Source organism: Trichoderma virens (genome assembly GCF_000170995.1).
Source record: "Trichoderma virens Gv29-8 chromosome Unknown TRIVIscaffold_93, whole genome shotgun sequence".
NCBI lineage: Eukaryota > Fungi > Ascomycota > Sordariomycetes > Hypocreales > Hypocreaceae > Trichoderma > Trichoderma virens.
The window spans coordinates 145684-172733 of record NW_014013656.1 but is presented as its reverse complement, the minus strand read 5'-3'; the positions used below and the strand labels follow the sequence as shown (position 1 = coordinate 172733).

Below are 27050 nucleotides of genomic sequence, written 5' to 3'. Positions count from 1 at the left end.
TTAATACTTTCCTGGATGTTGAATGGGGAGTGCTGCGGGTGGTAGTCGGGATGTGCTTCTGTGGTGAGACGAGGACATTTCTTGGAGGAGCATTGATAACAGATACAAGAAAACACAGAATCTGACTGCGCAATGCACCTCTTTACATGGTGCGATCTGTATAGGGTATGCTGAATACCATACCCATTTGCGAAGGTAGTTGTTAGTCGAAAGGAAGCAGGGAATTGGTGCTATATTCGCCCGTTTCACCATCACATATTGGCATTAACAATAAGCGAGCGCTTGGACAAATTGCCTATAAGCTTGATTCAAAAGTTTCCGTCTTTCCAATTCAGTTCTACTATGAATCCGAGATGTATTCATAGGCTGCTTTTTGATTCAAGCGAAAGTGCATCCTTTCTAATGCCCGGACTGTTACGAGGTGTGAGAGAAAGTCGGGCGAATTGCATGCAAATTCTTTCTTCCCACTTTCAAGTCAACACCATAAATATAACATCACGTTGATACTGCAAAACCCCTACAAATCTGCTCCAATAATAACCAAATACTGCACACTTATTCGCCAAATCATGATGGAATCACCTCTCACGCGACGCAAATCCGCCGGAGCGCCACTGGAGTGATAAGCTAAAAGCGGGCGTCACCACAGAACCGGCTAAGCTGCGGGACAGGCCAAAAGGCCAATCACGTGCCAATCTTCAACGACGTGCGTCATCGGCAGCTTAATATCAATAACGTGGCATCAAGCATCGAATTGGATTGTTAAGCAACTCGGCGGTTTCCAACCGGCAAAGCGATTTCGGGCTCGACAATGGAAATGTAGGCATCTGGAAACTCGCCATTCAACCGAAGTCAAGTCTTCGTTCGCAATGTTCAAGCTGCGGCTGGGCTGGTACGCCGGGGTACGTCCTTTTAATCTTTAAGCTTGTTGGCAAGCTCTCGCCCCCCGTCACGCCAAACGTCCCGTCAACCCTCTATCAAGCTTTCGTTGGGCTAATGCGCTTCATGCGATCCAGGTATCGACTGCCCTGGCGGGCGCCGTCGTGCTGTCGGCATTCCACCAGCGCGCCAACTTTTATTCGGCCATGGTATACCTTGCGCAGAGCAACTTCTGCTTGCTGGTGCGTGAACACGGCCCGCCTGCGCCACGGGAGCTTTTTCGATTGACCCCGTTTATATATAGGTCCTGGTCAACTTCACATTGCTATTGTACAGTAGCTTTATATATGCCTTGACGCAGCTGTGCTTCGGCACGTTGCGCGCGATCGAGGTCGAGCAGCTCACCGAGCGAGCATGGTTCGCCATCACCGAGACGTGCCTTGCCATGACCATCTTCCGGGAAGAGATTGGGGCTTGGTTCCTCGTCATGTTTACAGCATTGGTCACGGGCAAGGTCTGGGGCTGGATTGGCGACGGCCGTGTTGAATTTCTCGAGCAGCAACCCCCTGCAAACCCTCGGCTGTTCCATCTGCGGCTCAGCATCTCCCTGGCGGCTAGCTTCATCTACGACATCTGGATACTTCGCTATACGGTTTATACAGTCATTCAACAGGCCAGGCCCAATATGATGGTCATGTTTTTGTTTGAGTTTGCCGTCCTGGCTACCTGTTCCTGGAGAACGGGAGCTCGGTACTTGGTGTCGCTCACGGAGCAGCGCATCGTCCATTTGCAGACCAAGTCACGCTTGGCGGAGAGGAGGGCAGAAGTCAGCCGACAGCGCGAAGCCATCATTCGTCAGCGAGAGCAGGCTGCGGCAGCTGGAGAGCCAGCCCCGGAGAACGAAGATCCTTTACCCGACCCAGCCGACATTGACGAAATGGATATTGAGGTGCCTGGCTGGGCGGCAAAGGGTGAGCTCGTTCTTTGGCTGGATCTGGTAACTGGTAAGAGAAGGCGCCTTTTCGGTTTGGAGTATCACTTGTCACGATTTTCTAACAATTTGCCAATAGATATGGTCAAGCTGGGCATTTACGTCTCGTTCTTTATGATGCTTCTCATGTTCTACGGACTTCCTATTCATATCATGAGGGATCTGTTCATGACAACACGCGACTTCCTTAAGAGGCTCAATGCACTTTTGCGATACAGACGGGCTATCCAAGAAATGAACAAGTACCCCGATGCTACTGAGCGCGACCTTGCGCAAGAGAATACGTGCATCATCTGTCGTGAGGAGATGCATCTGTGGGACCCTGCAAACAACGCGGGCACTATCGACCGCGTGCGTCCCAAGAAGCTCCCGTGTGGTCACATTCTACATCTTGGTTGCCTCAAGAGCTGGCTGGAACGGCAGCAGGTATGCCCAACGTGTAGAAGTCCTGTCACAGGCGAGCGACCTCGATCTCCCGCCGCCCGTCGCGCTGCGCTTAGAATACAATTCGGCCAGGCACCGCAGCGAGGTCAAGATCAACGTGCTGATGGCAACGACAACGCAAACAACAACAATAACAATAACGACAATAACGCACACCGTGATGGGCAGAATGGTGCAGCGCCTCCTAATCAAGCTCAAGGCGCGGCAGGGCGGGCCCGTGTTTTCACTTTCGGTCCTATTAGACTTGGATTTGGGGCCAATGACCAGCAAGTCCGCGAACTCGCCCAGCAGTTTGGTATGCCACAAATTGCTCCTGATCAGGGACAAAATCCCTCCACAGCGGCTACTCAGAATCAGGCTCAACCGCCCACATCAGGCGATAGTTATCAGCAAATTGGAAATCTCCTACAGCAGGCGGAGCAGATGCTGCAACGCGAAATGGCCAGTTTACAGAATACGCAGCAAGAGCTACAGATTGCTAATTTGCTCAATACCGAGATTCAGCGACTTCGTCAACGACGACAACAGCCACAGGATACCGCACAGAACGGCCAAGGGCAGTTGCCTGCATCTTTTAGCCAGCTAACAGGCTTACCGCCTGTAGGGTTGCCGCCTCTGCCCATTCCAGTACCTCCCCTTGGTAGCTTGTCAACATTTCCCTCCTCCTTCGCCGGGATATCCCCGAGAATGAATAGCCCGTTGATGACTCGACACGGAGCTGGCCCACTCACAACAGCAATTCCTGCTGGCAGCCCTGACTTGCCAGAGGGAGTGGTGCTGCCTCCAGGATGGTCCTTGACGCCTCTGCAAAGACTTGATAGTGCTCAAGCTGTACCGCATTACCCTCCCCAGGCTGCTGGTGTGCCCTTACATGGAGACCTCACGAACGGAGGCCACACAGCGCCAACCTCGGTTCAGCCAACGCCGACCACGTCACACAGCCAGGAGACAGTGCCAGCAGAATCTTCGTCAATGCCTACTTCAGTAGCGCACGTTGCGAGATCGCGAGCAGATCCCTTACCCGTTGCCAGTGCTTTATCTGATCCCCCGCCCGTGGTGTCGCCTAGTCCGATGATGCCAAACTGGGGCGGATCTAACCAGCTTTTCGGTGGCAGCTCTCGTCTGGAACATGGAGACACGGCGAGCCAAGCTAGCACCCAGGCCGCTCCGTCAACGGAAATCGAAAACGCGCCTGAAAGCAGCAGTGCTCACGACTCTCTGCCCTCGGCGGATCTCAAACGCGAGCCGAGCATCCTGGAGCTCGAGCACCACGACGAGAGCCAAGCTGAGGAAGATCCGGCGGATAAGGGGAAAGGTAGGGCTGTTACGGTAGAAGAGGCTGATGATGAGGAGGATTGAATGGGGGGTTTTATGTATCGGATTGTTTTACATTATTGGACTGGGTCTGGCTGTTATAGCGGATCTGGGGCCGTGTTTCCTGTTGATGGCTAGCTTTTTTTTTTTTTTTTTTTTCCATTCTTGCAGACTTGAAGTGGGCATTGGTACGTGTACCATCCGTATATGCACGTTTAGGCGTTTAGGGTAGGTAGCAGATGACATTCAATCCAACAACTCTTTATGCATCGCCATTTCAGAGTCACTGTGTCAATATCATTGGTTTCTAATGATGTGTCTATTTATGCCTGTCGTTGAACTGCTGGTTGTTAGACTGGTTCATGGAGATAAGATTTGCTGCGTTGCGTGAATAATCAGCCATTTTCGCTCTATGCATAAATAAAAACGTACATGTATATATTTCATTCATTCATATGGACATTCACCTCACCTAATCTCACAACCCCCCAAAACAACGCCATCAAAATCGCTCTCCAAAAAATAAAACATGCTCTTCATTCCATAAAAACGAAAACAACTCTACTCCTGCCCCGACGCCTCTTGTCCCACAGCCTTTTCAATCGTCGCCCCCTTTTCCTCCATCTTAACAACCAAATCATAGCTAACCCTCAAATTCTCCGTGCCACTCAGAGCCCTCGTCATCATCGCCTCGTTCTTCTCCTGGACGAGTCTCCGTAGAGCCCCGACGAGGAAGCCCGCAATGATGTCGACCGACCATCGGTCCGGGATGAGGGCCAGCACGTCGTCGATGTCGAACCATCCGCTGAAGCGGTCGAGCAGGGCGCTCGTCTGCTCGACTCGGTCGCTGACGTCGTCAATGGCGAGAAACTCCCTGAGAACGACCTGGAAGAGGCGGCGTTGCTGCTCCACCTCGGGGATGCTGTCGCGGCGGCCCTGGATGGGGGAGTATATGGTTGCGCCGCCGCGGAGGCAGTAGGAGACGGCGGTATCGTAGTCGCCGAGTTTATGGACCAGGAGACGCAGCGCATCTTCGTGTTTGCGTTCCCGGCCAGCAATGATGATGGTCTCGGGGACGAGCAAATCGTCCGATAGGCTGTCTGTGCGCTCCCGGATGGCGGCAATGTCGTATTCGTGAGGCCCGCCTAGGAGTTGAAGAAGTCGAAGGCGGCTTTGCCAGACTTCGTCGTCCTCAGGGGCGTTTTCCGTCAAGAAATGCCTGTACGTTGGCTTGGGGCTTTGCAGGGCTTTGTAGGCGGTATATGCGGCCAGGACGCGTTCCCGGCTTGTAGGTGATTCGAGATCGTCAATGACAATCTCCAAATAGTAAGAGATGAGTTCATTGACGTAGGTTTCGTAACCTTTATCGAATACCAGGTGTTCCAGATAATATTTGACCGCGCCGGGAGCCTCCGCACGCAGCAGCTCTACGGCTTTGGTGGGCTCAAACTTGGGCGATTTGCCCTTGTCTTCCGCGAATACCTGCACACCGAGTTTCGGGTTTCTATTGGCCAGCCACAGACCATATTCTTGAACAAGCGCTTGGTTGCTGATCTTGGTAAGATACTCGCGTACCCTTTGTTCACCGTCCGTCAGCTCTTGAGCGTCGTCTTCTTCTCCCTCGAGGACACGCTTCCAAGTTGCCAGCACATCAGCAGACATCTTGCGGCTTTGGTATAGTCTGCTCAAGGCAAAGAATCTGTGATACGACTCCAAGAGACCAACGGCTCGGTCAAAGCAATCCATGCCGCCATCTACCAATGCGCCTAGCTCTGCTCTGACGGCGCCTCCTTTCCCCAGACCTTTAGGAGAATGCCTGTCAAGCTCTAGCAGAACGAGAAGCAATGCGGCATCCACAGTTCGGAATACTTCAGGCTCGACTGACACACTTCCGAAGCCCTTCATCTTTCTCCAAGCCTGCAAGTAGCGCCTGAGGAAATGCAAAGTCTGTAGCTGAAGACCCCTTATGCCTCCTTGATATAGCGTCTGGAATGCTGGACTTTCTAGGAACGCTTCTGGTAACTCCTTTACACCGCCATAGATCCAAATACCTCGACGACCCTCTATGATTTCATTCCGTACTCCTGGAATCAGAGACAACACAACTCGCGGGTCAAGTTTGCTTTCTACGAGGACCTCCTGTAGAGCATTTAGCTCCTCATCTGAGAATTCCTGGTCCGGCGCGGAAAGAAGGAGATTAATCAAGAGAATTACTCCAGCTTTTTGCTGTATGTAGCCAAATGTAGTGAACTCAAGCTCTGTACTTGGGTCACGGTCGCGAATGACTGACAAAACCATGATGATTGCACGCTTATCAATGTCCTGCTTCTCGGTTTGTCCGGCTAGGCGGGCAGCCTCCAATCTTTTGTCGAGCTGGACTATCAAGGGATTCCGAGCGGCCCACCAAATGCGGTTGCCACGCCATACAGCGACACGTGTTCTGGATTTCGACAGCCGGCGAGCAAATTCTTCTCCTTCTACGGCCCTTGAGGCCTCCCACCCCTCTGGAAGCGACTCTCCATCTTGTGACTCGTGATCGCGTTCAAAAAGCTCTCGCTCCTTTGACAGCCGTTCTATCGAGAGGGCAGTCCGAGAGTCTGAGGGCTTTAGAGTAGACACCGTTGGGGCGGTTGATTCAGCTGTGCTTGGAAATGGTATGAATTTCTTCATACTTAGTTTCTCGATAACCTCATCGGATTGAGTTTCCTGGCTGCTGGCGACAGTTCGAATCCCGTATGTCCCGTCGAGATCCGGATCGCCGGCTTCTAACCACTGCTTTTCGGGATGCGCTTCATTGCCGGCACTCCAGCTTTGAATTTCCACTCCGCTGCGAGAAACGCCATTGATCTCCTTTGTCATGGACGCAAATACATAGCCGTCCTCGTCTTCTGTTGAGGCGGCATCATCCGACGAACTGCGATCAACCATGACTTGCTCAGGGTATATATCAAACGTGATTGTTGGTCGTGTGGGATCGCCGTCAAGGTTTATAAACATGCCAACGCCAGGATCCGAGGGGCTGGTGCCCATAACAAGAAGGAATTCCTCCGGGGTTGGCGAAGCAATGTGTGGCCTCAGCAAAGCTATCACAGGCCGTGGTGCTGGGCTAGAGGATGGAGGGGGTGCAGGTAGGGGTTTATCAAGGGGTGGCGGAGTCGAACTATGCTCTTCAGGGGGCCGAGGGCTCGACGGCTGTCCGGGAGGAGAGAGCGTTTGTGTGGGAGGGAGCCGCGGGCTTGCTCCTTGCGAATCGGGTTTTGGTGAGTCCACGGCGGTAGCAGTATTTCCCAGGCTAGAACTTCGGCCATGGCCTCGCGAGCTGCTCTGTGACCGGTTTTGGTTTGAAGAGGCACTTCGAGCAATGCTTCTGCCTGCGTCCTTGGCGATATTTTGAACATGTCCAAATTCGTCAGAGTCGGGGTTCTCTTCCAATGATGATATATTCATGAGAGGAATCTTTAGCTGCCGATTAACATCGATGAGGGCGTATGTTTTTGAATCTGCCACGCAAGCTATGGAGTCACGCCGGACAGAAAGGCTGCTGCCCGCAAAGTCGATGTTCTGGAACATGTGAGCAGTGAGATCACCAAGTATGAAAATGTCGAGATGATGCGGGTTGCATAACATACCTTGACGGCGCGTACGTCTTCATCGATTTTAACCACCTGAATTCGTCGATTAAGGGAAAGAAGAACTGTGACCGTCTCGCCAGTGTTCGTGACACCATCGCCCTGTTCCACCTCGTTCAAGTCGACGCCACCGACCCAGCCGCAGTTCTTGACCTGCTTTGCCCCAAATACCGGACTCAGCTCCGGAAGAGAGTAGAAAGTGACTGTTCCATTGCACAATATACACGCCTTGCCGACTCGGGGTAGTAGTAGGATTTGCTGGACACCAGGCCGTGCCGTAGTATTCTCGGCGAACGCAGGCGAGAGCCTGGAAGCTGGGATGAAAACAGGGCGCCCGGACTTGTCGGAGGGATCGGGAGGGATGCTGAAGAAATGGAGAAGCTCGGAGGCAGAGGTTCCAACGTATAGATTGCCGTCTGCGCCAGTTAACATTAGCATTTGGGGTGTTATATGCGACGTAGTTGAGAGCAAAGAGGCCACAAACCAAAATATTCGACGCAATTGATCTTGATGCCGTCCTCAGAGCCGTCTGCAGACAGAGGCACCGAATCTACCCACGGTTGCAGCACATATGGCCCATTTTGGGGATCCGCGTTGATGCTCGGCGAGGCCATGGTGGATGACGATGATGCCCCTCCACCAGGGCCATGGGATGTCATGAAAGAGTATCGTTTACAAGTAGTGCCATCTGGACACTTGGTTCATATTGGCTGGCGTCTAGAGGCCCCAAGACGGAGGATCCGGCGAGTATAGCGTCTTCGGTCTTGAAGAGGGGAGAGAGGTCCTAAAGAGCTCGTTGGTGACGAATGCGCCAGCCTTCCGTCCAAGCTGGAAACTGCCGAGCTTAGTGCTGGCGAGGCTGAGGTGGGGCGCGCCAACCCCCTGTGACGAGCCATTAGCAGTACCAAGAGGCACTCTTTGCACTGTAATTACGGGGCACTGCGCCTGAAAGCTGTCGCAAGCAGTACAGCTCTGGCTACGTCAATCGTTTCACAACACGCATCAAGCCAGATCCTCTACCATCATTGGAGCGCCAGCACTCGCTCTCTGAACAACACGGCGCGGGCTCTACATCTCAATGCTTGGGCGTCTGATCGGCTCCCCTCCTTGGTAGCTGTGGAAAGAACAAAGACAGCAGCTCAAGCACCATGTCCAGCGACACAGAAGGGGCTGCAGCTGTCTCGGCTGTGGCGCAGAGCAGCGGCCCTGATGCTGATGCTGGAGGAAACAAGTTCTCTCATGCCATCTCGGCGTGGCGGAGTATGTGAAGGGTACTGAGAATCAAATGCAACTGTATTGTCTAACTGTGCTGCGCAGATGTCGACCTGACTACCTTGATATCCAACCTGGACAACACGGCGTCGGAGATTGTCACGTATCAGCGAGACTCGACAGTGCAGCGCAAGGAGTTGGCGCAGAAGACAAAGGACTTTAGGAAATCAGATGATGCCACAAAGTTGACGGAGATCAAAGGGCTTCTTAAAGGTGTGTTTGCTGCGTTTTACATGGGAAAGAATGGCAACTGACCTAGTGCGACTATAGCATACCAAACCTTTATCGATCTCCTTACGAACCACTCCAAATCGGTCAATTCGGCGTTTCTCAAGGCCTACAGCTCGTTATCAGAAGCCCCCGATCCATACCCGTTGCTGGAAGCCTCGGTCGACTCGATGCTGGTATCCGAGGATACTCTGCCAAAGATAACAGAAGAAAACCAGCACCTGCAAAAAAGTGTCTCGAAGCTCACGGCGCAGCTTGAAGAATCCGAGTCGCGGCTTCAGAGCGAACGCGCTGCTCGCAAAGATTTGGAGGATAATTTGGAAGGCAAGGTGAAGGAAGTGGAGGCGTCGTGGACCGCTGTGCTGGACGAGAAGAAGGATAACTGGGAGGCTAAGGAAAAGACGCTGGAAGAGAAAATTGCGAACCAAGAGCGCTTGTTGAGTGAATTAAAGGCCAACTACGAAGTCAACCAGCGGCTAGGGAAAGCCAGTGGCGATGATCAGGATGGCCAGCGCAATCAGGCCTCGAACGCAGAGCTGGAGATGCTCCACGCGGATTTGGAGAGGACTAGTTCTCGGCTGGCTGAGGTCGAAGCGCGGAATGAGCAGATGAGACTTGAGCTTGCCCAAGCCAAGTCGACAAGGCAATCTCAAAACTCGACGTCCCTGGAAGATGACCCCGGGTACATGCGAATGCGCTCGGAGAATTCCTCTCTGGTACGCAAACTGGAAGCAGCGAGGGTAGAGAAGGAAGGGTTCAAACGCGATATCGACGGCAAGCTACGATCAGTAGAACGGGAAGTGGCCCTATTGAAAGAGGAAAAGGAGTCTCTCAAGGCAAAGGTTGATAAGTGGGCCGATTACGAAGAGGTCAAACAGGAGCTTGAGGTCCTCAAGAGCATTGAATTCTCGACTGGCGACGATGATGAGGTGCCGCAAGACATTGAAGGCGTCCCCAGCAAGGGGGACACGCTGGAGAAGCTCTTACTGGCACGAAACAAGAAACTCAACGATGAGCTCACGATTCTCCGGGTATCGCATCAAGACCTACAGCGTAGGTTAGAAGATCTACAGGAGGAGCTCTCGCGGACCAATGCGGAACTGGAGAAGGCCCAGAACCTGAACGAGAAGCTGGAGAGCGACCTGGAGAATCTCCAGGCAGAAGGGGCGAACGCTTTCCCATCTGGTGCATCTGTTGCCGGCACCTACATTACCCGGGCCCAGGGACGCAAGGGGAGGATCTCACCCACATCTTCCATCATTAGTGGAATAGATCCTCGGACAACGTTAGGAGAGCGTGAGCCGATGGGAGGAGGATCAGGTATCCTCCCGATGGTGACGGCACAGAGAGACCGCTTCAGGAAGAGGAACGCTCAGTTGGAGCAGGAGCTTTCAGAGAGCCACCGTGTAGTGCAGCAACTCCGACAAGAAGTGGCCGCTCTACAAAAAGACAACCTGAATCTTTACGAGAAGACGAGGTACGTCTCGACGTATAGCCGAGGAGGAGCCACGACGTCTTCCTCATCGGCGTACGCAACGAATCCTAACCCGTCAACGGTTACCATTGGCGGGACAGGAAACCCCGGCATGGAGCTGGATCGGTACCGAAAAGCGTACGAGTCCAACATATCGCCGTTTGCGGCGTTCCGTGGCAGAGAGTCAGCCAGAGCATACCGGCGCATGAGCCTCCCTGAGAGGGTGGTCTACTCAATCACGCGCATGGTGCTGGCGTCACGGACAAGCAGAAACCTGTTTGCCGCGTACTGCGTGGCACTCCATATACTCGTCTTCTTTTCGCTGTACTGGATGGGGACGGCGGACTTTGAGAGACACGCCAGCAACTTCGGCTCATCGGCAGCGGCGGCGGCAGCGGGAGCAGCGTCTGGTGGAGGGGGGGTTAGTGGAGGGGGAGCAAGTCATGGAGAATGGCAAGAAGATGGATTTGATGGGTAAACAAGAGGTGGCCATGTGAGAGCGGTAGTTGAGCGTTGAATGGGCTGAGAGGAGAATTCTTTTTGGATATGGCATGTACTATGTATGATACACGCGGAGCCTTGTTTCCCTCCACTTGTTTTCGTTGGAGTAGTGCGACTTTGGGATGATGGCATTGATGATGGCTATTGCCCGGAGGGATAGACAGTGGCTTGAGCAAGATGAGAATGCATGTGCGTGTGCCACTGTATTGTGCGTGTGATATTCAACCTGCGCTGCTCATCCACTACTAGGCACTTTGAATTGGGTCTCGTGAGATGAAAGGAGCACCATTGCATATGAGCCAAGCATACGTGGTGCTATTCATGTTAGACGCCGGCCGTTGAGCGCGGCCCAAAGAGGGGAACCAAGACTGGATATCCGCGAGTTTATGGCGTACAAACTGTCTGTTGTAATCAATTGGTCACGGCAAAATACCTATTGGCCACGAACGGAATAGCCAAGCTGCTCGTCTTCTTTGCATAAACACAATACGCAGCGTAGCAGCGCTAACACGCACTTTACTTTCAATGGGGGGGACAGATAAAAAAAGACTTTGCCAAGGTGAATAGGACTTTTGGTACAGTAGATGCTCGCGTGGGCGGGCGAATTAAAGAGATCGGGGGGGCTGATTGGCCTGGAGCGAGATCTCCGAGATTCTATTTCGGGATAACTGGGACTGATTGGATGCGATGCGGGCAGATAAAAGAAAATGGTTCGGTTTTTTTTTTATTTAAGGTGTTGGTTTAACCGCCGTGGTTTTTTGATTGCCGGCGGGCCGAAGGAAGACGGCGGGCGCCATTTTGGTGGGGGGAATGGGCTTTTGTTTGGTGGTGGTGAAGAGATGAGCTGAGGAATGATGTAGTTGGAGATGATGTAGATGTAGATGGAGATTAAGATGGATTGTTTCTCTCTGCATGATGAATGAATCAAACATGCACAAAGCAAATCAGATTGGAGATGGATCATGTGCTCTTGATGTCTCGTCTTGGGATCTCGGGCTCTGGTTCACAGACTCGAAGTTACCATTTCCCTCACGACACGTACCACGCTCTCCAAAAGATCTAAATAAATTACGCCAAGATGGCTATTCGTATTCATCTATATTGTATTATATTGCTTCCATGCTACCTTCAACCTTGAATCTCATCTTCTCCAGCGCAAACGATACATCGCCATTTCAATGCCTGCATCTCTACCAGGCCGGGCGCCTAACTCAAGCCAATCACATCCCTCCCATCCCGGCATCCCTGTCCAGCGCGCCTCATCCATCGCCATGTCTCGTCCAATCAATCCCGTCGGCGGCAACAGGAAGCCAAAGATGAACCCTGCTACTGTTACCTTTGCGCTCTCGTCTTCCCACTCCTGGCTGCTGGTGTTCTTCTCTCCCATTTCCCGCCATCTATTTCTTTTCTTCCCAATTTTTGGCGCCGGATCGGAATGGCGGCAAACGGCCCAAGCGAGCCAAAGTACACGCAACCGTCCGAAAATGGCATCATCTGGAAATAAGTGCTCGCCTAGATTTGCGTGAGACATGGGGGGGAGAGTGGGAGGGGAATTTGTGTTGGCTTATAAGAGAGGTTGGTGGCCGCATTGTTTTGGGTTTCGGGAATTTCTGGTAGAAACAATCACAGCTTGAATATTTCTTGCATATCACATTTCCTTTTTTGTCCGTTTCCTTTTGTTTCTTTTCTTCTTCTTCCTTATTTCCTAAGTGCGGGTGCGGGTTCATTTCCTTGCTCGTCGGTACTTTATTGTTTGCAGTCATATTGTATTTCTTCGGCAACCGAAAACATCAGCATCACTACTACCGTCGTCGGCTGGTCCTTGGTTACAATTGTCTTGTCATCTTCCACCAATCTGGTTATTGGCTTTGCATCTGGTCTGAATTAAGAAAAAGATAAAAAGAACATCTTCTTCCTCCCTCTATACACATACACATACACACACACATACACAATGCGTTCATCAACCCTCCTGGTATCATCGCTGGCCGTCTTTGGAGCTCGCGCCGCTCCGGCCCTCCCCAGACTCGACCTCTCAGATATCGCAAACCCTGCAGTAGCACTGGACTCTCTATCAAGTTACTTCAACCTGCTTGCGTCAAAGGTCCAGACCTCCAAGGTACGACCGGTGGTGCCAGTATGCGATCTGTCCAAGGCCCAGATGCCCATGAGTAAGTCTCGATGTTCCGACTCCATCCTGGCCGTGTATACTCGACATGGCGGATGAGGAGACATGACATGGCTGACAAGCGGCACACATACAGTCGACGGGCTGCTCCCTCCATCTGCAGGCTTGACCGTGCATCACGTTGCCGTCGGCCGCGGCACTCAGAACTACACGTGTGATACCAGCAATCCCGATGCAGCTCCCGTAGCTGCCGGTGCCGTGGCCACTCTTTTCAACGTCAGCTGCATTGCGTCCATTAGCCAGGACCTCTTGCAAAAGGTGCCCAACATGGCCGTCAACTTTAACTACGACGCAGCCACCGCTGGACCACTTGGCCCGATGATGCTGCCTGTGTCTGGCCACCACTTCTTCGTCGACAGCACCACGCCCTTCTTCAACTTGGACATGCCCACTCTAGACCTTGGCACTGTGCCCTGTGCTAAGAACGGCAGCGCTCCCGCACCAGCCACGGCGGTACCAGGGCCATCGGGCTCAAGTGCGGTTCCGTGGTTGAAGCTCACGGCCAAGGATGGCGCCACGGGCAGCATCAAGGAGGTGTACAGGGTCAACACGGCCGGAGGCAACCCGCCGGCTACATGCCAGGGCCAGGCGGCCAACATTCAAGTGCAGTACTCAGCAGTGTAAGTCATCATTTTGTCCCTAGTCCCTGGTTTTCAGCTCTCCACATGTTCGGAGCAAGTGGATCCATAAACATGACGCTTGGTGATTGCAGTGCTGACATGACTTGCCTTTAGATACTGGTTCTGGGGAAGCAACTGAGAGACGAGAAGCTGGACGGGCGAGACGGAGACGAGACGGGTAGAGGGTGGTCATCTCTTTTGACTTTTTTGGGTTTCTATACACTTGTTACTATTGCCTAGGCTTCACTTATCAGCCTGGTGGCATATTTCATTAATTATCTGAGGGTTGGTTAGCGTTTTATTCTTCAAAGAAAAATGATTGAGATGTATATATAAATATATGTCAATACAAGTAGCTTGCACACACACACACTTACTAGTACTGAACAAAGTGAGAACCGAAATCGATATTTACAGCGCGCACTCTGCTTGAAGTGAGCGTAGGATGTGTGTGCCGTATGAAAAGCGTGAGGTGCTATTGGCTATACTTCGTGAGTAAGACCGCGGATAATACAAAACTGCACCAGCCGAGGGAAAGACGCAGATGCCACTCTGATCTGTGTCTTGAGCAGCAAAACACTAGATTGAGACAATAACAGACGGCGTTTTAGTTTGTGTCACCAACTTCAGCTGGAGACCAAGCCCCGAGGTTACGCCGCTCTGAGCCGACCTTTGATGAGGTCAAGTCACGCCCGACGTCATCATCATATCATCGTGTTTGCCTGGGTTTGCTGCAATCGAATCCTGCGACAAGAAAAAGGGGAGCAAAAAGAAAAGAAGAGAAGGGAAAAGAACCTGGACAAGTCTGGACCGGCAGGAAGTGAGGCTGACAACACACCAAGGAGGGATGTAAATAGCGAGTAAAATCCCCGTATGGCTGGTCAATTTCGTGATGGTGTTGAAGGGAGCTTCTGGCCGACCTCATTGGGGTTAGCGTGGCCGCCTAACTGGCGCACGGCCTGGTTGGTCAAGTTGTGCCTGTACCTTGGCCCGCACACACGCCAACCAACTGCCACCGCAATTGCCGTCCAGACTGGAGTACCGGTACGGCAGTGTCTATCAACGCTTGGCATGCCACAGCACCGGCCCTGGCCCGCGGCCCTTAGCGGAGCCACTAATCGCTGCTCTAGCGGCACTGGTGCCTCTATTTTCCAGGGCGAGGGCCTCTGTAAAGCTGCTAGTACAGGGGCCTGCTAGCATGGGCTCCGCCTCCGCGTTGCGGTGAACCCGGAAGATCACTAGTGCCGGGGGCCGCCTTACTGACTTAGTCGATGCACAGTAATATCGGGGCCATCACAGTAATCAGGCGATCGGATCTCGTCATATTGGATGGAGGGATCTCCGGATGATGTCGGGCCTGACTGGTGACTGGTGCCTGGGGAATCCGCGAACCAGCAGACGAGTTCAGCTGAGAGGCTCTGCTTGACTGGAGGAGGATGACCTGCAGACTGCCCTTGTTGCAAAGCCTACATAATCTGATGTGTTTTACTGTAGCAGCTGGAATCTTCCATGGCAACGGACGGAATACACAGATATTGTGGCTGAGATGAGATGGACAGCGGACGCATCCTATCTGGACCGGCCACTCAGTTTTGCTCCTGTGATTACCTAGTAGCTCTGGAGTGAATGCATTTCTCCTCAGCGGGTAACTTCGGCTGCCGTAGAGTATACGTACATGTAGCTTAGCATCTTCTCCTCTGCGCCATGCCGCCTCCTGTTTCCATGCCTACCAACACGCACTCATGTATCGTCCTCGTCAGGTAGTAGTTCATTTCTCACTCACCCGCTTGCTTCGTGTCCAGCCAAAGTTCAGGCCCCGACCTGAGACTGTGGAGCTTTCCGACGCCTAATTAAAAAGAAGAGAAAAGAAAAACAGCGGATAACATCACAAGGAAGCCTGCCTGGCCGAGGCGGGTGTCTCACATTTGATATTACTACTGCGCCGTACAGACACTGTTGGTGCCGGTATTAGTAAAGTCCCAAGTGAAATCAGAAGAAAAGGGAGGATCCATCCGGCGTTCCTCAACAGTACTTCTCCCCTCCTTACCTCTACTTAAACTTCTCTTTAACCTTCTTCTTGACACCCGACGTTCTCCATCTGCTCCTCCAACTCTATCAGCGCCATTGAGCCGATAGCGGGCCAACACCTGTAACTCGCCGATGCCTTTCGTTGGCACGGCCCTATCCATCGATAGGCTGTTGGGGCTGCACCTATTCGACAGTGCATTCAGCGTGGCTGGCCAGAAGCTCCGGCCGCCTGCTAGCGCAAACAGGGCCGCCAGCACAGCTACAAAGCGCCCCGCAACTCCGTCTGCCTTATCCACCTCTTCCTCTTCTTCCGCATCCTCTTCCTACTCAGCCAGCACAAGCCCATCATCACACTCATTATCATCAGCTTTATCTCTGTTCGGCTTCATCGCCCGCAACGCTGAATCGTCTTCGCAAGCCCCCTCTTCACTCCGCTCTTCAGCCTCGCGGCCGTCGTCTCCCATTGCAGCTTGGCCAATGGCGCAGCTACCGGTCGAGATCTTTGAAATCATCACCCGGTATCTGAGCCGGGCTGATATCCAGGCGCTCCGCCTGGTGTGCAGGGAATTTGAGGCCAAGGTCTCTGCCCAGTACTTTCGAAATGTCGTCGTGCCCTTCCGCTCGGAGCTCTACACCAGCCTCGACAGCGACGAGGACAATGCCGTCACGTCCTGCTTGTTTTCCAGCGGCATGCGCATCTTTGAATCGTTTGGCCCTCACATTCTTCGCTTCGCTCTGTCGCTCGAGCTGGATGAGTTTACGCTTGCCTATCCGCCAGTCAAACCCGCCCAAGAGGCCGTGGCCGCCTTCTGGGGCGTCTATCGATGGCCCCACGAGACCTACCATCGCTACACGGATCTCGAGGGTCTCGAGCAGACCGCCGATGAGACTGATAGCATGAAGAAGGCCCTGCGCTGCCTGACCAAGGTGACTAACCTGGGCCTCTGCTGTGATGCCGGCTTGGGCTTTCTTGTGGGCCCTGATCACGCCGTACGAAAGATGAACAACCCTGACCCCGTCTTCGGTACCCGAGACTGGCGTCCAGATACCCGCCCTAGGAACAGTGAAGCTCTTGCTCTCCCGACTGACTACAATGCCGTACCCGTGCCCCGAGATCTCCAAACCGCCACGGCTCAGCAAGATAACTTCAAACGTCGAGTTCTGGAGAAGATGATTTCTGACGCTGGCTTCGCTGGCTTCTACATCCACGAGGCCATTGATCTGCTGCTCGAAACTGAAGGCGTCACAATTTCCCACATCGACTTTGACGAGCGTGATGCTATACCCATCGACGACACGCTGCAGAACCTGCAGACCCCGCAAGTGCCAGAGCGAGATAGACGGCACGCTCGTCGGGGCCAGCAGCGGATCATCAATCCGCAGCTGGCTGCACAGCAACAGATAGCTCCGACCCAGGCCATTGCGCCGATTCTGCAAGCGATTCCTCACCCGCACCCGCCTCAGAACCACCAGCTCCCTCATCCGCAGCACATGCAATTCCACGTACCTAATATGAATGCTCAGCTTGCAAATCAGCCTGCGCCTCACCGCCAACGCCGGGCACCTGAGAACCTGTCTGAGCCTCCGCGGGAGCGGGATCCGTTGGGGGATCCCAACATCCGGCAGCCTCTTATCCCGACCAACCTCACGCGGGCCCAGAAAGAGCTGCTTCTTGAGCTAGAGTGGGCGCATCGTGCCATGATCCAGTCCTATGTCATCAGCATCATTGACAATGCTGGGGATGGCTGCTTCGACAACCTGACCAACGTGACCATTGCCAAGATTCCCAGCGCTCATGTCCATATCCTGTGCCGCAAGGAGCTCTGGGAGAGTTTGCCCTGTGTCAAGAACGTATCCATCGCCGTTATCGCGGACTGGAGAAAGATTGCCAAGCCATCTCCGGGCGTCATCACTGACACACAGGTGTCTCCCGCCGAGGCTGTTCCCAAGGTGTACAAGCTTCTCAATGACTACATTGGACAGCGGCACACCATCGAGAACGTTCACTTTGAGTGGATATGCGGCGGCGAGTTTGCTCGGGGTCCGTTCCAGCGCAACCAGTACATCCTTCCAGCCCCCTTCGTTGAGTCTCCAGATTTGATGAGTGCCCCGGACGCCGCCAAAGACACCGATAAGCTTCTGGACATGCCCTTTGTCAAGCACCTGTCCCTCAAAAACTGCTGGGTCTCCCCACATGTTCTTATGCAAACTATTCGTTCCATGGCGCTGCACTCTCTTGACAAGCTGGAATTTGAGTCCGTGTCTCTTTCTGGGCCTCCCATATATTCTCTTCAGCCAGCCAACGCTCCCCAACCTGCCGAGGATGCCGCTATTCCGGTCCCAGCAATGTTCCAAGGTCTCGTCGGTAACATGGGTGCGGCCCCCGCTATACCACCCCCCATGTTCCCACCAGGTGTGATGCCAATGCAAATGCTCTTGCCCGAGGAACAGCTACCGGAGAGGCTTACTATGCCAGACCTCTTTTCGTGGTCTGGTTTCTGCGAGCATTTCAGCCCTAGCATCAAAATGCGTTTCCTTCCCCGTTTTCGCGAATCCGCCGGCCTGGATGCTGATGAAACCGTCAGACCAGAGGAACTTTCCTTGCCACATCCCAACAAGGACTCCTACCTGCCAAATGTCGACCAGCTCAATGCTGACGAGGCTCAGTACAACATCAGCTCGATATCTTTCAAGTCTTGTGGCTATGTCTTTGTGGACATGCGCACTCTCGACATTCGGGCTCTTCTGCCGCCGGAAGGCCAAGCTGCTCATGCCTTTGCCAACACCATTCGTCATGATATATTTCACTCTATGCAATACTCCAAGGATAAGCACCTCGCCCGTATTTTGCCATATATGCTGCCTTTGGAAGCGAAGACGCTTGAACAAATTTTCTTCATGGATCATGGCTGGAGCAAGGTGTATGGAAGTTACATTTCCGATGATGCTATTGCTGACGGTTTTGAATGCCCTGGCTTGGGACGCTTTTCTGGCACCCTTGCGAGAATTGATGTCGACGAGGAGATTCAGATAATCGGATGATTCCTCAATTCCACTTTTTTTTTTCTTGTTTGTTCAAACAGATGCTTGTCTATTTCCTCAATATGTCCCTTTTAATTGGCTTTTTTTCTATTGAAATGAGTTCATGATGCATACAGAGCCTCGGAACGAGAAGAAAAATCGTGGGCATCTCCACCTTTACAATATTCGGACAAATCCCCCTTGGTTTTCTTCTCTTCGTCGTGTTTTCTATTTTTCACTTTCTCTTTTCCGCGCAACATCATCTTGATGATTTGTTTGCCTTTGATTTCTTTGCGTCTTCGACTTCCTTCCGCTTATGCGCAGCAAATACACGCTCTGGGAGGTAACCTGACCAGTCCTGAAACGGGGTTCACGTTGCTTAAAATCATTCTACGAGCAACAATTGTACTCCCAAAAAAGATACCCTTTGGAACTGGAACTATGATACATGCATATGGGAGCACCATTTTCTTCTTCATTGCGTCCTGCGCTTTGAATTGATTGGCATACACATTTCGACCCAGGATGAGACAGACATTGGACTCGATTTTTTTTTTCCCTGTCTGTCTGTTCTGACTCTTCTTCTTCTTTTCTTTTCTTTTCCTTTTTTCTCTTCTCCTCTTTTCTTTTCTTTCGATTTTTCTTTTTTTTTCCCCCAAAACCCTGGCATGACGGTGGGTTGCCAATACTTTGGCACCGACGCATCGCTTATTTTCACTTTCGTTGCGGGTTGTTTGCTCCGAGTTCAGGATTTTACTCTTGAGACCGGGTGGATATACCCCATTTTTGTTGAATACAGGATCGATATTGGTAGGATTAAGAGTGAACCGGCTAGACAGATCAGCCATATAGACAAAAAGATTGCTTACTGGAAGGGAAAAAAAAAAAAGGTACAAAGCTGTGTGCTGGATGCTTGGTTTCGCATGATGAGAATTATGACTTGGGACAAGTCTGCAAGTGGGCTACGATCCTTGGAAGAGCATGTGATGAGAAGCAAGGATTGGCTCTTCATCTATGCAGGGAGGCTGCATGTTGTATGTGTGTTTGTTTGATTGGTACGGATCTAGCTTTGACTGTGGTGGTGCTGCAACATAGATTGACCCCTCTCGTTTACTTGGAGTGCAAGATGCAGTGTGAGTTGGAGCTTACGTGTCGTTGAGTGAAGCGTTCCGAGTCTGAGATGAGATTGGACAGCAATGGCGGAGAGTAGATTAGTAGACTGTAACTGTATGGGTATCCAACACGGTGGAGTGAGATAAGACTTGCTTCATACATGGCAAAGCAAGCGGCTGCAAATCACAATTGAGTGCTGCATCATTCACATTCTCAGGGATCATGACGTCAGGCACAGCAGGTGATTTTTGTGATTTTTTTGTTTTTTTGATTTCATTTCATTGATTTCTCGTCAAGGCTCAATTGAGGCCCTTGCGAAAAAAAGTAAAGAGGATTGCTTGCATTGCAAATTTTTTGTATTCCCTTAAAAAAATGCCATGCAACGACACACTCCCTTCCCCGTAGCCTGCCATACACCAGGAGATGAATAAAGCCACGAAAATATTCCTTTTGCCCCTCGCAAAATACCAAAAGACACTTTCTTTTGCCCGGTCGTGTTTTTTGTCAGACGCTCTTCATCTCGTTAAAAAACAAAGCCCATTTGGTTTAAGAAAAACGGCCTGCACCCCGAACCTTCACTACCACTCTATGCGGCAGTGATGGCCTTGCGGGCGCGGACGGCACGCTGGCGGGCGTTGAGGCGGAGAGTCTCGCGGCCGGCAACCTCCTCGGACTTGGCGACAACCTCGTCACCCTCGGTCAGGATGAGCTCGATGTGGCAGGGGTTGGACATGTAGGGGTTGATCTGCGCGTCTTTGTTAGAAAACCAAGGTGTTCCCGAATCTCACATGTCGTCGGGGTATACATACACGACCGTGGGCACGGTACGTCCGTCTTCGCTGCTTGGGGGCCTGGTTGACCTGGATGTGCTTGACGACGAGGGCACCGGTGTCGAGGCCCTTGGCGTCGGCGTTGGCCTCAGCGTTCTTCAGGAGACCGAGCAGGAACTCGGCGGACTTGACGGGCCATCGAGCCCTGGAGACACCGAACTGCTTGCCTGTTGCAAAGGAAGACCTATCAGCATGACTTGTCTATGAAAAGAAAAAAACCCCCAAGGCAACTCTCTTTCGAGATGTACATCTGCCTCCCCATCTCTCTCCCGAAATCTCGATGTCGTACCTTGGGCGGTGCGGCCAGTGCCACCGGCATATCGTCGCATGGGGACGGCCTCCTTGTGCTCCTTGACGTTCTCGAGGAACTGGACAGCTCGCTGCAGCTTCCAGCCGTTGATGGCCTGGGCGGTCTCGCGGGTGTTCTTGAAAGAAACTCGGAGGTAGGCACCGCGGGCGCGGGCCGATTTCGCGGGCTGAATCTCTTGGGCGGCGTATCGAACCTGTATATTTCGAACGGCGAGGAAAAAGTCAGTACATCCGATTCAATCTCCCCATTTTCTTGTCGTGGCACAACCACGGGGTTGGCCTTTGTCCATTTTCCCAAGCTTTTGACCCAAACAGGTGCGCAATTTGCTCGGCAGCAATCCAATCCTGACAATCCGGAGCTTCCTCCTCTTCCAACAAGCCCTTCAAAAGCATCAATCTGGGGGGGTAGGCACTCACCATCTCGACGGCTTATGTGGTGGTGACTGATTCGACGACGTGGGTTCGCGGGCTGAAGTTGAGAAATTCTGAACTTTTGCCCTAAAGCGCTGGCCGGACCACAATGTTCGCTTACCTCTTCGGGAAGTGTTAGGGTTTCTCTGCCCTGGTCCAATCAAGTGGCGCGCTTCAACTTACCAGCAAACCGAACAGGGGAAAATGGTAGAAATGCGCGATGAATTGTATGAGAGTGAAGAGAAAAAAAAAATAGAACTTATTTTATTATAGAGATTGACATGCCTGTGAGTAAATTGATTAATTTGAAATAGCAGAGTATTGTGAATTTTGCTATGATTTCGAGCCTCTCACCAAACATCCAACTCCCAAGTCACATGATCTTAATTTGATGATTCAGCATTTCATACAAGCACGTGACTACTGACGAACTTTTTTTTTTTTTTTTTTTTCCAAAAGCAGTCGGAACAATGTCGGTGCGTTCGGCTCCACTATCAGAAAGCTCTAGCCAATAATGGCCAAAAGTGGACTCTGCGACTAAAGCTTCTTGCGAAAAGCTTCAAAAATTTCTTTCTCGCCAGTCTCTCAGAAACAAACGTGTTTGGCAGACCCGATACAAAGGCAACTTGGGCCTTTTGAGTCAACCCAGCCACCTGCATTCTCAGAATCCCGCGCTCTGCTCGGTTCAGTCTCTTGAGCTCGCAGATCTTCAGCCCGCGCATTTCTTGCTCAATTCCCTCCGAGGGCGATCCAAAAACTTTTTTTCTATCCATCCCACTATCACACATGGCGCCTTTCACTGCTCGAGGTGGACGTGGCGGCGGTGGCCGCGGAGGAGGTGCTCCTCGCGGTGGTCGTGGAGGCTTCAGCGGCCGCGGCTCTTCTAACGGTGTTCGAGGACGAGGTATGCTCGTCGTCTAGAGACGCTTGCGATTTGAAACGCTTTTGAGGCTAACAGGCGACACAACAGGTGGTGGTCGAGGTGGCCCTGGCGGTCGCGGCGGTCGCGGTGGCCCTGCCCGTGGAGGACGAGGTGGCCGCGGTGGTGCCCGTGGTGGTGCTGGTGGCATGAAGGGCGGTGCCAAGGTTGTCATTGTACGTTGAATCCCCAATCTCCCCCCTCCAGACTCTGAACTTTTTTGGTTCCAAAGAGAGAGAGCACTTTGACTGACTTTGGCTGTTTGCCTTGACTAGGAGCCTCACCGTCACCCCGGCGTCTTCGTCGTCCGCGGTGGTAAGGAGGACGGCATCGCTACCCGTAACATGACCCCCGGCGAGTCCGTGTACGGCGAGAAGCGCATCAGCGTTGACGAGACCGTCGAGAACAGCGACGGCACAACCACCACCACCAAGGTCGAGTACCGACTTTGGAACCCCTTCCGAAGCAAGCTTTGCGCTGCCATCGCCGGTGGTGCGGATGATATCTACATTCGCCCTGGCTCGCGTGTCCTGTACCTTGGTGCTGCCTCCGGTACCTCCGTCTCCCACGTTGCTGACCTGGTTGGCCCTACTGGCTTTGTCTACGCTGTTGAGTTCTCTAACCGCTCTGGCCGTGATCTCATCGCCATGGCTGCCAAGCGCCCCAACGTTGTCCCCATTGTCGAGGATGCCCGTCAGCCCGTCCGCTACCGCATGGTCGTCCCCATGGTCGATGTCATCTTCGCCGATGTTGCCCAGCCTGATCAAGCCCGTATCGTTGCCATGAACGCCAACTGGTTCCTCAAGCAGGGCGGTGGTGTCTTGATCTCCATCAAGGCCAACTGTATCGACAGCACAGCCCCCGCTGCCGAGGTCTTTGCCAGTGAAGTCCAGAAGATGCGTGCCGAGTCTATCAAGCCCAAATTCCAGCTCACCCTAGGTAAGAACAGACCTAACTTTTTATACACAGCCCTCTCTTTTGAAAAGATTTCAAAAAACTAACATGTTTGCCATCTAGAACCCTTCGAGCGTGACCACTGCCTTGTCGCCGGTCTGTACATGCGCAACGAGTAAGCACCAGTCTTTTTCGATAAACAAAAAAAAAGCCATGAACGATAATTATATCGGCTTGTATAAAGTCCTGGTTGCCAAAAACTTGTTTACTCGGCTTTCACGAATGATTCCCAATCAGGCTGCTACTGCATCTAACTCTTCGTGCGCCGAACGGTTTCGGTTTTAAAGGGATGATTCACTAATGGCATGGGGCGTTCCGGATAAGGGGAATTCTGCTTTAGCTTTGAGCTTTTGTTCTGTTATATAGGGTGTTTTAGGCCCAATGCAAAAGAAATGCTGCCACTTTTACAACCCTCTCTTCTTGTATCAAGTAGATATTGGCTAGGTATGATGTGCGCATGTTAATTACTCTGCGGATGCTTTCACTTTGTGGTGGCCTTTTTTTCTTTTTTTCTCGATGTTCTTCTTGAGATATAGAGGCTCATCGTAGAATTGAGGAATCCCGGAATCTTGACATGCCATTTTTGCCTTTGTTCCTCAATAACCACCCCAACCACCTTCATAATATCAACATCATGTCAATTAATTGGATATACAATCCGATTTGATTTAGCTGCAAATCTAACACAAAAAATTGTCCATTTACGTATGCATCGCTTATTCTATTAGCAGCCCAACGCCATGCCATTAACGCCCAGTACCGTATGCATATATATACCCAGAACCCTATAGTTTTGCCCTTCTCATTTAACATGTACATTTAATTTGCCAACTGTCGCCGTCTGAATTCGAACTCAGCATTGGCGTCTGGTCCCTTCGTCATGACCATCGCCATAGGCTTCGGCCGCGCATTACCCTTCTTCAGCCTCACGTCGTAGTTGATAAGAAAGAATGCCAGAATAAGTTTAATCTCATTCCCAGCGAAAAATCGACCGGGGCAGGCGTGTTTTCCCGCGCCGAAGTTGAGGTTCGTATCGCTAAGGGATGTAAACTGCCAGCGGTTGCTCGCTTCGGCCGACTCTTGCCGCATGTGGTAGAAACGTAGCGCATCAAACTCCCCGGGGTTGTGGAAAAATTGCTCGTCGATGGAAATGCCAGCCTGGGGAGCCAGTACTCTTGTTCCCGCGGGCAGGTGCGTGCCATCAGAGAGGTCGATCGGCTTCAAGACTTTGCGGATAAAGGATGCTGCTAAAGTGTTAAATCTTGCCCAAGTAACGATATTGATAAAAAAACTTACTGATATTTCCACGGAGCCGCTGGACCTCACGCATGAAGCTGTCGAGCTTCTTGAGTTTGGCCATGCTCTCCTTGCGCGCCCAGCCATTTTCCACCTCCAATATCTGAGAGGCTTCTTTGCGTAGTTCAACTTGAACTTCGGGGTGTGAAGCAAGATCGGCCATGCATTCAAACAACAGGTTATTGGTGGTGTGAATCGAAGCGGCTGCCAAGATGAGTTGCAGTTCGGCGTGTACTTGGACGTCTGCTTTTTCCTCCTCAGGTAGAGCCTCAATAAGCCATTGCATGAGGTCATTCGGCGGCTCATGAAAGGTCGAAATCCCCATGTCGCGTATTCTTTCTTGCAGCAGTGGCCTTAGCATAGACTTTGCGGCATCTATATCTCGTCGTATCTTGCGCAAGTCTGATACAGCATATTGGGCGACAGGTCGAGCCCACTCCGGGAAAAACTGTAGTTTGATTACAGACATGAAGACGTTGATGGCAAAGTTGATCGTCACCTCCATCCACTGTTCGTCGCGATTCAGAAAGGGCCCAACAAAAGCTCGGCCACTCAGACGGGCAATTCCACGCAAAGCAAAGGGCTGCCATTTTACAGGCGTCCAGTCGTCGCAAGAAGGGAATTCGGTACCAATGTAATGTTCCAGTTCGGCTTTGAGCTGAGGGACCAACTCGACGAGGTTCTGAGTTAACCTGGTTCGAACGAGAAGTGAGAGCATTTCACCATTGTGGCCTGGCGAGAATTTGGTGTATTTGGTTTGGAGAGCCTGTATTCATTAGTCAGAATTTAGTGAAGTGTACAGATATAACAAGGAATCCTACATCAGCTACGGCCTCTGTGGCGCTGAGAATATCCTCGGGTAGCCCCTTGAGCTCGGCGATGAATCTTGGAGGGATCATGGCTTGAATCCCCTCTGTCGCCTTGATTTGATAAACCTGATCCCGAAACTGGATTGGCAAGTAAGTCATCAAGGTCCAGAATAATACAAAGCGTGCGCAATCTAACCTTGCTGTAGCTAGCAACAATCTGTGACTCGGCATCAAAGATCCATTTCAATTTCGAAGCTCCATAGAATGGTACACTGAGCTTGCTAGGCTCACATTTTGGCCTCAGAAGCCATGCAGCCAGCAGCATAACGAGGGCAGCCACATAGTAGATGGTCCGAGGTGTCCAGGAGGCAAAGAGTGCCGGTGCCTCAACCACAGGTGGAAACGGCGTCGAGTTGGATTGGCGGTACATGGTGATTGTATGCTATGGCATAGAAAATGCACTGAATTGAGATGATGGTATTGAGGGCAAGAAAAGCAGTCAGCCGGCAGGGTATATAAAGGCGAGTGAAGTTTCGTCATGCGCGGTAGTACAAATATTCCCCTGGGTGTTAGAAGATAAGAGTCGTTTGCACAAAGAAAAATAAGGCAGCCGAGGGAGGGAGATTTCTCTCCTGCAGGGAGATATGCAAGGGAGACTATCTATTGCAGCGATCCTCGCATTTCTCTCTCTGATCCGAAAGCTGTAGGCGTGAGACGATAATGAAGAAGAGGCACCGGCACTCTAGTATCACGCAGGAGTGTTCATCGACAGCCCCAGGAACAAACTACACCAGAGTAATGGGCCTTTAGTCGACTGATAATGGAGAAATATACGGGTCAGCGAGTCCGAACGAATATATGACAAAGACAGATGTTGAAAGCACAATGATGGAGAAGGCGTGCTGCAAGAACAACAAACCAAGTCGACGTTTCAACCCCGTTCTACAAAGCACTCACCGCATCCTGTCCTCAGTCCCCGCAAACAAAACGAAAAGTCAGATCCGGGCGTGTAACACAGACGGGCGCGTGGTCGTGCAAGCCCATCATCATCATCAGCTTGTCTGAAACAGGGCAAAGGCACGTCACAGAAGTGTTCGGGAAGAGCTGCTCCCGACACTAGCGGCTGCCCCAAAAGAGATTCCTAGGAGGCAATCGGAATGGATTTCGGCCGCTTCTGCTGCGGGGACCATCGCGAAGATCGGACATGTTGGTCAGACCTAAGCGATGAGCGTGTTGATTAGGCGCTGCTTTATCTTAAAATAGGGAAAATAGGGAAAATACCTAGGGAAAATACGTGAGGCTGGGCGCGGCGATTCGTTTCCAGGCGAGGCGATGTTGTCGGCCCCTTGTTACAGGTTTGGTTCGCGTGCAACAGATTTGCTCCTGAGCCTCCAGACTAGCGCAGGAGGCCAGATTGGATGAGAAAAAGCGCTTGTCTTTGTTTTCTCTGATTGTACCGTTGTTGATGTTATTGAGAGGAAATGCCATGGCCAGCGATGCGATTGTGCCTCTTTCCTGACATGAATGAATGAGTTGCAGTACCGCCTTCGTTGGTACTTGTACTTGTGGTTTCTGCTGACATCATCAGCGATACAAACACCCACCAGCAATTTCTCAACCTTGTAGCACACAGTACAACCGGTGATAGAAATGACATGGGATTTTATCAAACTCGAGAACTTCCATTGAGTTGACAAGCTTTCAAAAGCCTGCGTCTATACATATCATCATGGTCTTGCATCCTGACAACCTGTTTCTAGAGGGCATTTCACTAGGAGCTATTAGCACTAAGAACTACCCTATATAAGTACTGTCGTATA

The 27050-nt window shown here is 51.8% G+C and overlaps 8 protein-coding genes across 8 annotated transcripts; 5 read left to right on the top strand and 3 right to left on the bottom strand.

Moving 5' to 3' along the window:
* Positions 1-869: 869 nt before the first annotated feature.
* On the top strand, positions 870-3673 carry TRIVIDRAFT_59488 (uncharacterized protein; the record flags this gene model as incomplete). Its single annotated transcript, XM_014093898.1, has 4 exons — positions 870-902; positions 1017-1121; positions 1184-1883; positions 1950-3673. The coding sequence occupies 4 exons, from the start codon at positions 870-872 to the stop codon at positions 3671-3673; spliced, it is 2562 nt and encodes an 853-aa protein (XP_013949373.1).
* Positions 3674-4189: 516 nt separating this feature from the next.
* Positions 4190-7871, bottom strand: TRIVIDRAFT_51404 (uncharacterized protein; the record flags this gene model as incomplete). Its single annotated transcript, XM_014093897.1, has 3 exons — positions 4190-7189; positions 7258-7673; positions 7715-7871. 3 exons carry the CDS (start codon positions 7869-7871, stop codon positions 4190-4192), a joined length of 3573 nt encoding a protein of 1190 aa, XP_013949372.1.
* A 534-nt stretch (positions 7872-8405) lies between these two features.
* On the top strand, positions 8406-10709 carry TRIVIDRAFT_51364 (uncharacterized protein; the record flags this gene model as incomplete). Its single annotated transcript, XM_014093896.1, has 3 exons — positions 8406-8517; positions 8575-8742; positions 8800-10709. 3 exons carry the CDS (start codon positions 8406-8408, stop codon positions 10707-10709), a joined length of 2190 nt encoding a protein of 729 aa, XP_013949371.1.
* Positions 10710-12349: 1640 nt separating this feature from the next.
* TRIVIDRAFT_78296 (uncharacterized protein) lies at positions 12350-13907 on the top strand (the record flags this gene model as incomplete). The annotated part of the gene is made up of 3 exons (XM_014093895.1): positions 12350-12903; positions 12997-13540; positions 13655-13907. The coding sequence occupies 3 exons, from the start codon at positions 12687-12689 to the stop codon at positions 13677-13679; spliced, it is 786 nt and encodes a 261-aa protein (XP_013949370.1).
* Positions 13908-16024: 2117 nt separating this feature from the next.
* On the top strand, positions 16025-18568 carry TRIVIDRAFT_113329 (uncharacterized protein; the record flags this gene model as incomplete). Its single annotated transcript, XM_014093894.1, has 2 exons — positions 16025-16891; positions 17138-18568. Coding segments are annotated over 2 exons (2298 nt in total), but the record flags the coding sequence as incomplete, so codon positions are not given.
* Positions 18569-19952: 1384 nt separating this feature from the next.
* On the bottom strand, positions 19953-21299 carry TRIVIDRAFT_111922 (uncharacterized protein; the record flags this gene model as incomplete). The annotated part of the gene is made up of 4 exons (XM_014093893.1): positions 19953-20447; positions 20512-20699; positions 20822-21035; positions 21259-21299. 4 exons carry the CDS (start codon positions 21259-21261, stop codon positions 20289-20291), a joined length of 564 nt encoding a protein of 187 aa, XP_013949368.1.
* A 757-nt stretch (positions 21300-22056) lies between these two features.
* TRIVIDRAFT_90943 (uncharacterized protein) lies at positions 22057-23533 on the top strand (the record flags this gene model as incomplete). Its single annotated transcript, XM_014093892.1, has 4 exons — positions 22057-22141; positions 22223-22347; positions 22447-23110; positions 23189-23533. The coding sequence occupies 3 exons, from the start codon at positions 22321-22323 to the stop codon at positions 23242-23244; spliced, it is 747 nt and encodes a 248-aa protein (XP_013949367.1).
* A 411-nt stretch (positions 23534-23944) lies between these two features.
* Positions 23945-25660, bottom strand: TRIVIDRAFT_214982 (uncharacterized protein; the record flags this gene model as incomplete). The annotated part of the gene is made up of 4 exons (XM_014093891.1): positions 23945-24369; positions 24422-25187; positions 25243-25368; positions 25427-25660. 4 exons carry the CDS (start codon positions 25658-25660, stop codon positions 23945-23947), a joined length of 1551 nt encoding a protein of 516 aa, XP_013949366.1.
* Between the last annotated feature and the right edge of the window lie 1390 nt (positions 25661-27050).